General features: G+C 49.0%; 1 protein-coding gene and 1 long non-coding RNA gene across 7 annotated transcripts; one reads left to right on the forward strand and one right to left on the reverse strand.

Annotated features, from left to right (window-relative positions):
* Positions 1 to 398: 398 nt before the first annotated feature.
* On the reverse strand, positions 399 to 4,298 carry LOC123162729 (uncharacterized). 6 transcript variants are annotated; one of them, XR_006481448.1, is made up of 6 exons: positions 4,251 to 4,298; positions 3,944 to 4,102; positions 3,437 to 3,872; positions 2,668 to 2,807; positions 2,389 to 2,542; positions 399 to 2,174 (listed from the first exon to the last, which is right to left on the reverse strand). It is a non-coding gene; the product is annotated as an uncharacterized lncRNA (long non-coding RNA). The 6 variants fall into 6 exon arrangements; XR_006481447.1 differs by having other exon boundaries at positions 3,437 to 3,671; positions 3,784 to 4,102; XR_006481444.1 differs by having other exon boundaries at positions 401 to 1,822; positions 2,057 to 2,174; positions 3,437 to 4,102.
* A 1,914-nt stretch (positions 4,299 to 6,212) lies between these two features.
* On the forward strand, positions 6,213 to 8,157 carry LOC123159196 (uncharacterized). Its single transcript, XM_044577022.1, has 2 exons — positions 6,213 to 6,590; positions 6,676 to 8,157. Exon 2 carries the CDS (start codon positions 6,697 to 6,699, stop codon positions 7,969 to 7,971), a length of 1,275 nt encoding a protein of 424 aa, XP_044432957.1. The 5' UTR covers positions 6,213 to 6,590; positions 6,676 to 6,696; the 3' UTR covers positions 7,972 to 8,157.
* Positions 8,158 to 11,008: the final 2,851 nt, after the last annotated feature.

Consider the following 11,008-nt stretch of genomic DNA (forward strand, 5'->3'; position numbering starts at 1 on the left):
TTCTACAACCAGACACCAACACAATTTTGTATAAGAAAGCTCAAATTTTGTGTCATCTCTTAATAAGCTCAAGACTTTGGAGACAGTTCATAGGTCTTCAGGATTATGTGATGCTTGGGCTTCTTCCAGCTTTAGCTCTAGATGAGCACATTCAGACGAAAGATCAGCAAAAACTATCCCCCTAGCAGATGGAAGGTAGCCATTCAATATCAGCATAAAAAACCTGAGAATAATAACTTCGGCGTGCTTGGACACATGTTTGTTCTCTCTGGCCAGGAAATATCAAAAGTTGCTACGGGCAAAAGCCGCATAACCGTGCATTGCCATGTAATAATAGAAATATACGCATTTATCAAATTATTATTTTAATTCAGAAATACGTGTTAAACATGGTGGCATCTGGTTTCATCAAATAGCAACAAATTCAAACTCTCTTCGGCTTCTTTCTTTACTGAGCATGGTTTTCGCCCCGCTTTATATATAAAGCAACAACCACACATTACAGCCATCACCACAACAAAGAAGGAAAATAAGAGAACCAAAAATCAACAGGATACAAACACTATGGAACAACAAGCGACGACCTCCGATCATGCCATCGACGCAACCGCGTAAGGGAGCAATTCACCACCGGAGGAAGGCCATGCTCCATCAACTCCCAAGGGCCAACCCAGTTGTCCTACCTTCAACCTCTGCCTCCGAAGAGGGCACCCCTGCCTTCTCGTCCTAGATCAAAGGACGTCGGCCCGTCAGGAGGCAGAATAGCTCACCGTCGAGCACGGATGGACTGGCCAACATGTTGTTGGGGAGAGGACGAGCCCTGGCCACCTCACCTCTCATTGGAACCCATACATCGTGCCCGTCACCGGCCAAGACCAAGGAACCCACCGCCATTACCAAGCAGGGTCACGTTAGAAGAACAGGCAAACCACCACCACTCCAAGCCCCTGGCCATCCTGGACTCCCAAGGCAGCGTCTTAAAGAAGAAAACGATGCCGACGCGCTGTCGCCGCCCAATCAAGAGATTTTAGGCTTTCGCCCGGGACCATGGGGTGGAAGGCGAGGAGAGGGTCTCGATGTCGCCCACCAGAGGGAGAACGGCACCGCAAGCGCCGCCAACATCGTGACCGGCACCACCGGTGAAGGGTTTCCCCCGACCCAGAGCTTGCATCGCCATTGCTCCACCAACCAGCCGAGCAGGACATCCGGAGGAAGCCCGCAGATCAGCTAACAAAGGAGGACAAGCATGGTGATGCCACCAACTTCAGATCGGATCCAAGCCCGCCGCTGACTCGCCACCCAACACGGCTAAGACGGCGCACCGAGCACCGGCGCCAAACCCCGTCGACAAGGGGGAGACGCCCTCTCCAGCTGTGGTCGCAGGTCCCAGGGGGCCAGATTGGCTTCTTTCTTTCTCGGCAGTCTTGGTCTCTCCTAAACCATAAAATCGCGTGTCACCAAAGAACATATACCAGCCATTATCAAATAGGATCAATATCACTCAACATCACACGACCATTGCGTGTCACTATTACAAGGTACACAAAACATGACAATTCCTTGTAATGAGCCTCTTGATTTTAGCAATAATAGCACAAAAGGAGAGATCCAACTTCTAATTCTTTTCTGAACTGCACCTATTAATACAATGCAACCATGAAAAGATCTCAAATAAAATTACATGTGGTCATTAAAAGAAGCATAGAGAAAACCTCAACCAGCCTCGCCGCGCTCTAGCGCTGCTGTCGACGTTGTTCACCGTACGATCTACCGCTCAGGTCATTATGCCCTAAACGCGCCAACACCGTCCATCAGTAAAGCACTACCCACAAGCAGAGAGAAAGAGGATATGATTACACACTAATATTGCAGAGCTTTGGCTAGTTATGACCAGGTCATAAGATGCCTTCAAATAATCGCATTCCAGCAATCAGTAACTTGAATGGAAACATCATAGTTGCAGGCTAAAAAAGAATGACATTGTTGCTCCAATGGAAAAAAATTCATATACCATCATAACTCAAGATAACGGGATTAACAAGACTGAAGGTTTTACCATAGAAAGATCATGGGAATCGTTGTTATGATGCCAAAAAAAAGTTCAGCAAGAGAATGTGGTTCATGAAGCCTTCTGTGTCCTTGAACATCCAGTATGACTCATCGCTCAAGAGAACCTAGTGAGAAACTGAAACTAATAAAAATCAACGAGCTAGACAAGGGGCTGGACAATGTGTAGAAATATAGGTAGAAATTCATTTGTTTTGTCATGCTATTGTTTCCATTCGGTTCCTTCGACGTGGAGATCATGAATCACGAATAGAATTCCATTCTGATCACCACAATTGCGTGTGCGCAGTAGGACGCAACAGGGGTATAATAATATCGTACCTTGTGGAGGAGTGAAGCAGATCAATGAGTAGCAAATGGGCTTCAAAGATGGACAAAACATATGTTGGAATCGACCCCTGGTTGGTCGGAAAAGACACGTTGATTGTCATCAGTATAAGACCCACAACTACTGTCAAAGATTTGCCAAATCAACCTGAACACCAAATACAAACACTTGACTTGATCAGCAGTAGAGTTATGAATGCAAGTTATCTTAGCACTTGCTTACTGAAGCTAAACTCTATTGCCTGGAGGGAAGAAGAGTTCGTATAGTCATACATGTACAGGGATTATCTTCCAAATCTGCTTGTTTGCATAGACCCAATTAGATTTCCCGGAAGCTCGCACCCAGATTTTGTTATCCACATCGGTTGATCCTTGCATACTACCCCTCACGGTTGATGCGATGAATCTGAGACCTAGTATGCAATTACAATGGGTGGAATCATTTAAATTACTTCTTTCACATATGACGCAAAGTGCTAAATATCAAAACATACGAGCATCATGCTTATATAAAACGGCAAGTAAATCACACGAGTACGTAGGACCGTAGGAGGTACCTAAAACAGCTAGTAAATCACACAAGTATCCTTTAATGACACAGGAGGTGGTACCATAACTACGACGTGAGAGTTATGGTCATCTTAATTCACATCGGAAAAATGACCAAATATCTCTACTTCAGTGAAGATGCAATCCTAAGTATAATCTAGAGTTATGGTCACTGTCGTACAATGGTGCAATTATGTACTCCACTAGCTACCACTTCATTAATAGAGTTACAGTTTTTATTCAGTAAAATATTGGTTGTACTAAAAAGGAGTAATCAATAAAAATAAAGATTAATCCCACTCCTAGCAGAGCTAAAGAGAGTAAATTCAGAAATATCAACTTATAATGCACAATTTATCACGGATCCATCCTAAATGGCCATCTAATAAGCAACATATGTTTGCCCAAACTTTATGTTGCAACGTCCCAAATTGCCATTATATAGTACCAATAATGAGGGATGAGAAAATAAAGAATGAAGTCATGGAAATACCTCAAGTAAATAATCCCAAATATTATTCTGTATTCCTTCTCGAGAAACTGGCTTCTTCTTCAATTAAAAAAAAATCATATTTCTTATTCAGTTGGAGCGTTCGCAATAGTAGAACTTTCTTCAGGATTATTTGTAGAGATGTATGGACTTTCTTTATCTACAGATTAATAGGCTGAAACACCAACACCATGATTTTCAGACCCTGCCAACTCTATAATTCTATAAGATCCAATACCTGCTAGATTGTTCCACAACACCAATGTCCAAGTCAATACCATATATTATCCACTGAAATGTCTGATTTAATATCATATGGAAAAACATTAGAGCAATGTGCTCTCCTTTACCCATATTGTGTACCACAGAACATTATGAACATTAGGGGAGGATTAGCCTGCAGCTATTTTAGATCGTGCACCAAATACTTGTAGTTTTCCTAAATTAGGGAGAAGAACAAGGTTGAAATCCGCAAGAGTCGTATAGAAATTTCTGCAATCAATATCATACCTGATCCATGTACGGCAGCCTCTAAATAAGCAACATAAGTCCACAGTCCATAAGTATGTAGGCTATGCTCCAATTTGATGTATCATACAATTTTGCAATACTCGGATAGTTTTGTAAAGCATACAGATACTGCATTGGAGGGCTATAAGCTTCATTAATCTGAAAATATGTAGACCGCAGCTGAGATCGTAACTTAGTGACACAACACATGGTATGATAGCTAAAGGAGAGGCTATCAATTGTCATTTTTTTGCACTAATGTGCCAGTAGAAAAACACCATTGATTCGATTTGATGTGTGAAGTCACCTGTCGACTTGGCTTGCCATTGATTCTGCGCCTATTCCCTGGCTTCCTGAAATAAAATTTCCCAGCGTCGGATCAGTTCAAAGAAAAGGCAGATAGAAAAACCAACAGAGAGAAGAGCCCATCTGAATGTGATCACTTGCCTTGTCGAGAGCATTGAGCTTCCCTAGCACCAGCACGGGAGAGGCCGACAAGGAGGGCCTCCTCTTGGGGGAGGCAGTTGTGCTGCCGACGCCGGTCGTCGGAGACCAGCAAGGAGGGCTCCTTCTCCCTGGGCCTCCTGCTCATGGTGCGTGAGCCGTGTAGCTCATCGAGCTCTTCTCCTGCACATACAGTTTAAGCTTCAATTCGGATCAGCTTCAGAAGTTGCAAGACAGAACATGTTCAGTTCAGGTGTACAGAGTACATACAGGTGGAACCGGCCCTTTGGGATCTTGTTCTGTGGAGGAGGAGGTGGGTTGCCCTGTCGGCGACGAAGCTCCAGCCGTGTGTCACCAGCCTGTGCATGATGGTGGTGCTCTTCTTGACCAACGCCGAGCTCCGCGCTGGCGAGGGCCGCTCCTTGACGGGCGTCTTCTCCTCGAAGTTGAGCGCGATGGGCCTGACAACCTTGGGTGATGCGAGCACCCCGGCATCGCCGGCGCCACTATGCTTCTCGGCCCCAGGAGCCCCTCCGCGGCACGGCCTCCTTCTTGGCAGGCTCGGGCGTGCCGACAACGAGCGGGTGGTGCCTCGGGATGTGCGTGGTGCTGACCACGATGGGGACGGGGGGACCCCGGGTCGAGGCGGCGACTCCGCTTCTGGACGGTTGGTGTCGTCGCGGAGGAGCGGCCGTGCGGGAGGACCGGAGGAGGTGGGGACTGGGGAGCGGAGTGTAGAGAGGCCGGCGGCGGAGACGTCTGGACGCAACGTGCTGCCCCTCATCTCTTCCCTCGTGCGACGGCTAGGGTTTGCGGAGGGAGGGTGTGCGTTGCCTCGCTCCATCGCTCGTGGGTTTTTTCTCGTTGGTTTTCTTTCGTAGGTTTTTTTCGACTTGCAGGCCTCGCTCGCTACCTGAGGCATCGCTACCTCCACGGGGGGCATCACTCGACGGTTCAGGAGAAAATCGTTGGGAGGTGGGAGGTGGGAGGAGGTACGAAAATAGGTACCAAAAAAAACCGGGCGAGGTGGGACGAAAATAAAATCCGGAACGCGACCTACCAACTGAGATATTAGGAATAGAGATACTGCATGCAAATCATCAAAATCGGACGGTCATTGACCCGACTGATTTCCCGAGAAATCACTTGGTTGATCCGTAGCACGCTCCTTAAAAAAAACATATAGTGAAAAAGAAAATTATCTGTCGGTATGTATGTCTAAAGACACGCTCGTTGGCTTGTTTTTCTCTTCGCTCGGGGAGGGGATCGGTTGTGTGTGTTGTTTTTTCCCGAGAAATCGGTTTACCTTTTTTCTTTGAGAAAAGAAACCGGTTTACTAGTTCTGCCTTTTCCTTGATACTATGATAGTGATACAAGACCAGCATACCGGGACGAAAGTGAAAAATAATAATCCATTTGCCATGTTATTTTTCAACTCACGAGTTGCCAATCCAATGGCGGCCCGACACATGAGTCGTGGTGACCATGCGAGCGACGTCGGCTCAGAAATAATTTATCCGCTGACTGCTTGGTTACTGGACCGCCTATAAAACTGAAATTTTGTCACGGCAATTGGCGGCTTTCCCTTGTACATGGCATCGCGGTTGGCTCTTCTAGCGAGTGGCAGTATCTAGCTACAAGAATATGAAGCTGAGGACGGCTATAAAAGTCCAAAAACGCTCACTCTTACAAAAACTTACTAGTATAAAAGTCGATCCAAAGTGCAATAAACTAGCAACACTATGCGGATAGACACCAGTACGTAGTAGCACCCGTCACATCCTCCGTTGGATCACGCGCAGTTGGCATTGTAAATTCGCATGGGATCGCACGCGACGGTCAAGATCAAGCGCGCCGTCTCTTTTTCCCAACTGCTCCACATCCCCAGCGAATTAAGCATGCTCCGTGTCTACGAGTGACACGGCCACATGGGTACGTAACTCATTTTGTCTAGCGTGAACCACTGGAAATCTCGTGTACTCTAGACCGCTTTCTCGGAGAAAGTTTGTAGCCGGGCCGGCGAGCATTCCGATCGATCCGACGACTAGGTAAATATAAACATTCGCCGTGCAGATCCGGATCGTGGGGTGGTGGGCCGGCCGACGACTCCTCCGGCTTCCAGTTCCGAAGCCACGCCTCGGCACGAACGCAGCAGCTCTACCACCACCACCACGTCCGTCGTCCTCCACACTATTCTTCCGAGGTGCGCACATGGGCATGCTGCATAAACATTCTCCACCGCTTTGGTCCACGGTAGGTACTGCGACTTATATATGGGTTCACTGCAGCGTGCCAGCAGCGGCGGCGACATGGCGACGGAGCTGGAGAAGCAAGACGGCGAGGGCGAGACGTCATCGCCGTCGGCGCGGGTGCGGCTTCTGGAGCGGGAGGTGGCGGTGGCGAAGCAGACGGAGGCGAAGATGCTGGAGTCCCTGATCCACCGGACCAAGGAGCTGGAGCAAGCCAAGATCGCGCTCGAGGAAGCCAAGCTCGAGGCCGCCACGCTGCGGCAGGGCGCGGTCGCGGCCGGGCCCACGCAGGGGCAGTGGAGCGTCATGGACCTCATGTTCGGCGGCGTCGACGAGGAGATCAACGGGCTGAGGGGCAGCCTCCGGTCGGCGCTGATCGCCGAGGAGAGGAGCCGGACGGCGGGGGACGACCTCGCCGCCGCGCTCTCCGTCGTCACCATGGAGGCCAAGCAGGTGAAGGCGTGGCTGTCCGACGCGCAGGCCGAGCTCGAGCGCGCCAACGCCGAGGCCGGCCGCCTCGAGGGCCTGCTGCGCACCGCCGAGGTGGACCTGGGGTCGACGACCGAGCAGCTCGACGGCGTCATGTCCGAGTGGAAGGAGGCCACGGCTGCGTGGCGCGCCAGGGAGAAGACGCTGCTCGGACGCGCCCAAGCGGCCGAGGAGGACGCCGACGGCGCCCGGCGTGACAACGCCGAGCTCGCCGAGCTGCACCGGGCGGTCAACCACGAGAACGGCGGCCTAGGGCGCGCGCTGGAGCGAGCGGTGGAGGAGGCCAACGCGGCCAACGAGTCCCTCGAGTTCGCGGGCAGCGAGAACTCGAAGCTACGCGACGCCATCGCCGAGAAAGAGCGCGCCATGGAGTCCCTGAGGCTGGAGAACGAGTCGCTCAAGGCCAGCGAGGCTGCCGCGCAGGGGCGGGCCGTGGATCTAAGCAACCAGCTCACGGCAGCAACCCAAAAGTCCACTGCCGCCGATGGAGGCGCCGGCGGTGGAGAGAAGGCGGCGGGGCTGCTCTTGGAGAAGTGGAAAGCCGATGCGGAGGGAAAGCTCAGTGCGGCGGCGTTCCTGGACTCCGGCAGGGTGATGGCCGCAAGCCGGAAGGATCGGATGTTCGCGTCCATCAGCAACATCGCGGAGCTGAGGTCCGCGGCGGCGGCGGCGGCCATGGACGACTACGACTACGAGTTCGACCACTTCGATGACGGAAGACAGTACGGCGGCTTGGAGCATGCCATGAAGCACAAGAAGAGGAAGTCTGTTCTACGCAAATTCGGGGATTTCTTTAGGAGGAGAAGCCTGCATAAGTCAGACTTTGCGCCGGTTCTAGCTAGGTAGATATTTGTGTGATGCGCATTGCGTGTTTGCATGATACCCCTACTATGAGATACACGCGTAATAAATGCTATTACAAAAATGCTAGACATACAAAGATTTGTAAAAACCTGTAAACTGTTTCCATCTAACAACCAATCACAAACCTTCCCACCCCTGATTTTCAGGGGGGTGGGCCGTCCCGCTCACCTGTTTGCCAATAAAAACTAACCCACCCTGTAAAACCCTGTAAACTGTTTGTATGTGTAGCATTGCCGATGCTATTATGTTTATAATGGACGCTGATAACGCCCACACGTAGGGGTCTGCCCACACAGTTTTTGTGGTGTTTAAAAGGATCAGCCCATACGCCTACGTGGGGCAAAACAAGTAATGCCCACACGCTTTTTTTCCTCGCGGTCCCTCTCACATGTCTACGTGTGGGCAAAATAGATAACGCCCATACGCCCGTACGTCAGGCCTCCTACCTTATGGTCCGGCACGCCCCGCGTGACAGTCACCAGCGTCCCCGCAGTTGCCATGGTCTGGACCATCTTCCATGTTCATTTAACTGCAGTTGTCATGTCGCTGAACTACAGTTGCCATGTCGGACAACTACAGTTGCCATGGTTGCTCAATTGCAGTTGCCATGTATGGTCTGTGCCATGATTTCAAAACTTTAGAAGTTGCCACCTACTAACACTAGACAGTTGAGAGAGTTGCCATGTGCTCACAAGCACGCTAGGGCAGTTGCCATGTAAAAGAAAGAGTTGCCATCTGCTTACGTGCACGCCGGGGCAGTTGTCATGTACCATGCAAAAACACATGGCAACTCGGGTAAAAGAGAGTTGCCATCTGCTTACGTGCACACTAGGCAGTTGCCGTGCACCCTGCAAAACACATGGCAACTGACATGTTCGGGTAAAAAAAACGAGAGTTGCCATCTGCTTACAAGCACGCTAGGGCAGTTGCCATGTACACTACAAAACACATGGCAACTGGCAGATTGGGTGTGGGAGAGGAGACGGGTGTGTGGGCGAGATGGCAAATGCCCACATACCAGCCCTTATGCGTGAGTGAAAACTGGCGTGTGGGCGAACTGCTAAACGCCTGCACACCGGCCCCTCCGTGTGGTGAAACGGACGTGTGGGCGACCGTGTGAATGCCCACACACCAGCCTAGTCCTATGTGGCACCACAAACATGCCAAGATTCGTGCACCGGCGAACGGACGCGGATCCACGCGTGTGGGCGAGATGAAAACGCCCACACGTGTGGGCGTTAATGTTTCCGTTATAAATAGTATAAGATGTTCAAGCTTTTTTATGAAATGAATTGAATGTATATAAAGTTATGAACATGTTCTAGTGTGTTTTGTTTTATTCATTTCATTCCGTATATAGTCCATATTAAAATATCCAAATCTTATATTTGTGAATGAAAGAGACTAGCAAATATGACTGACACAAAAATCAGGTCCCTAGCCCAACAGCTTAAGACTCCCCACCACCACCCCCATCCTATACTCGACGACATCAGCAAACTCCTGAAATCCTTCATGCTGCCACACGAGAAACAACATGATTAGTGGTAATTGCGCAAAACATAAAACATGGCAGGACTTCATCATAGTGTAGCAAAGGTGCGTGCAATTTAGACCATAGAAATACTTATATGGTTGCGTGCATTTGTCGGCATTCCTCACGGATGCCCGACTGTTATCACATTAGACTGGAAACATCAAAGTCCATTTTAGTACAATGTATGTGCTTCAGGCAACACTGATGCCATTGTCCAGGTTGAGGGACTGGGTCACGGAGCGCTGTTCGTGTCCAACGACATCAGGAACATTGTAAAAAGATCCTCACTAGTAGCAAATGGGCCATTTGTCCTGGTTCCAGGGGCCCATTAGCCCCGGTTCTGGAACCGGGACTAAAGGATCGGGACTAAAGCCCAAAACCTTTAGTCCCGATCTGCTCATGAACCGGGACAAAAAGGGTTCCTCGTGGGTGCTGTGGGGCGCCCAGGCAGGAGGATCTTTAGTCCCGGTTGATAATGCCAACCGGGACCAAAAGGCATCCACGTGTCAGCATATGGCAGGAGCTGGGGTTTTTGTTTTTTTTGAGGGGGGGGGGGGTTAGGGGGCTTTGGAGGGTTAATTTAGGGGTTTCATATATTGTGTTAGCTAGCTAATAGAGAGAAGTGACCTCTCTTACCTCCGTGCTTGGTCGGAGCTAGCTAGCTACTATACCTATAGAGAGAACTCGACACGCTAGCTAGTAAGCAAATGGAGGAACCATTAAGTACACAAGATTGTCATGAACATATACAGAGAGAAGTAACCTCTCTTTCTCCGAGAGATTGGTCGAATAACAAGTTTTCGTATATCTATCCGACGCTACTAGCTACATATATACAATATAAGATCTATTACAAACCCTAACATCTAAGGTCTATTTCAACTTCCACATGGTATTCTCTGGCTTTATGTATGACATGGTCAAGAAAGAATCCCGCCAATTCCTCTTGAATAGCTCGTATGTGATCATGTCGTCGGAGTTCATCCCGCATCTGCCACATCTAATTTAAAGAAGTGGGTCAGTACATTTATATGAATGAAACTCAACACAAATGATGGTAATAAAATAAAATTATGAATTATTTTGTTTACGTACCTCATATTGTTTTTCAGAGTAGCCCCACTTAGAGGTTGTCGAGTTGTAGATGAACTCGCAAACGTAGTACCTACAAAAATCATTCCCGGCTTCCTGCCACAAGCACTTTACGAGAAATAGAGTTCAATCAAACTGATAATCAAGCATGCTAAATGGTATTGATGAAACTAGCTAGGATCAATGGGATATGCACGGAACTAGCTAGTAGTACTTACTTTCGGGTATTTAAATTGCAGCTGCGTCGGCAGTCCCGGTGTAATTACGGTGAACTCTTTCCAAACCTTGCCAAACAAAGAGAATAATTACTTGATATCCAGGAAATGAACAAAGTTGCCGATATGGTGCGATAATGATCAATTGAACTTACTTCTGGAGCATATCAGTCAT

Source organism: Triticum aestivum, chromosome 7B (assembly GCF_018294505.1).
Source record: "Triticum aestivum cultivar Chinese Spring chromosome 7B, IWGSC CS RefSeq v2.1, whole genome shotgun sequence".
Classification (NCBI taxonomy): domain Eukaryota; kingdom Viridiplantae; phylum Streptophyta; class Magnoliopsida; order Poales; family Poaceae; genus Triticum; species Triticum aestivum.

Bases quoted from the DNA above. Each gene is read 5' to 3' on its own strand.
- LOC123159196 (XM_044577022.1), top strand. From the start codon at position 6,697: ATGGCGACGGAGCTGGAGAAGCAAGACGGCGAGGGCGAGACGTCATCG.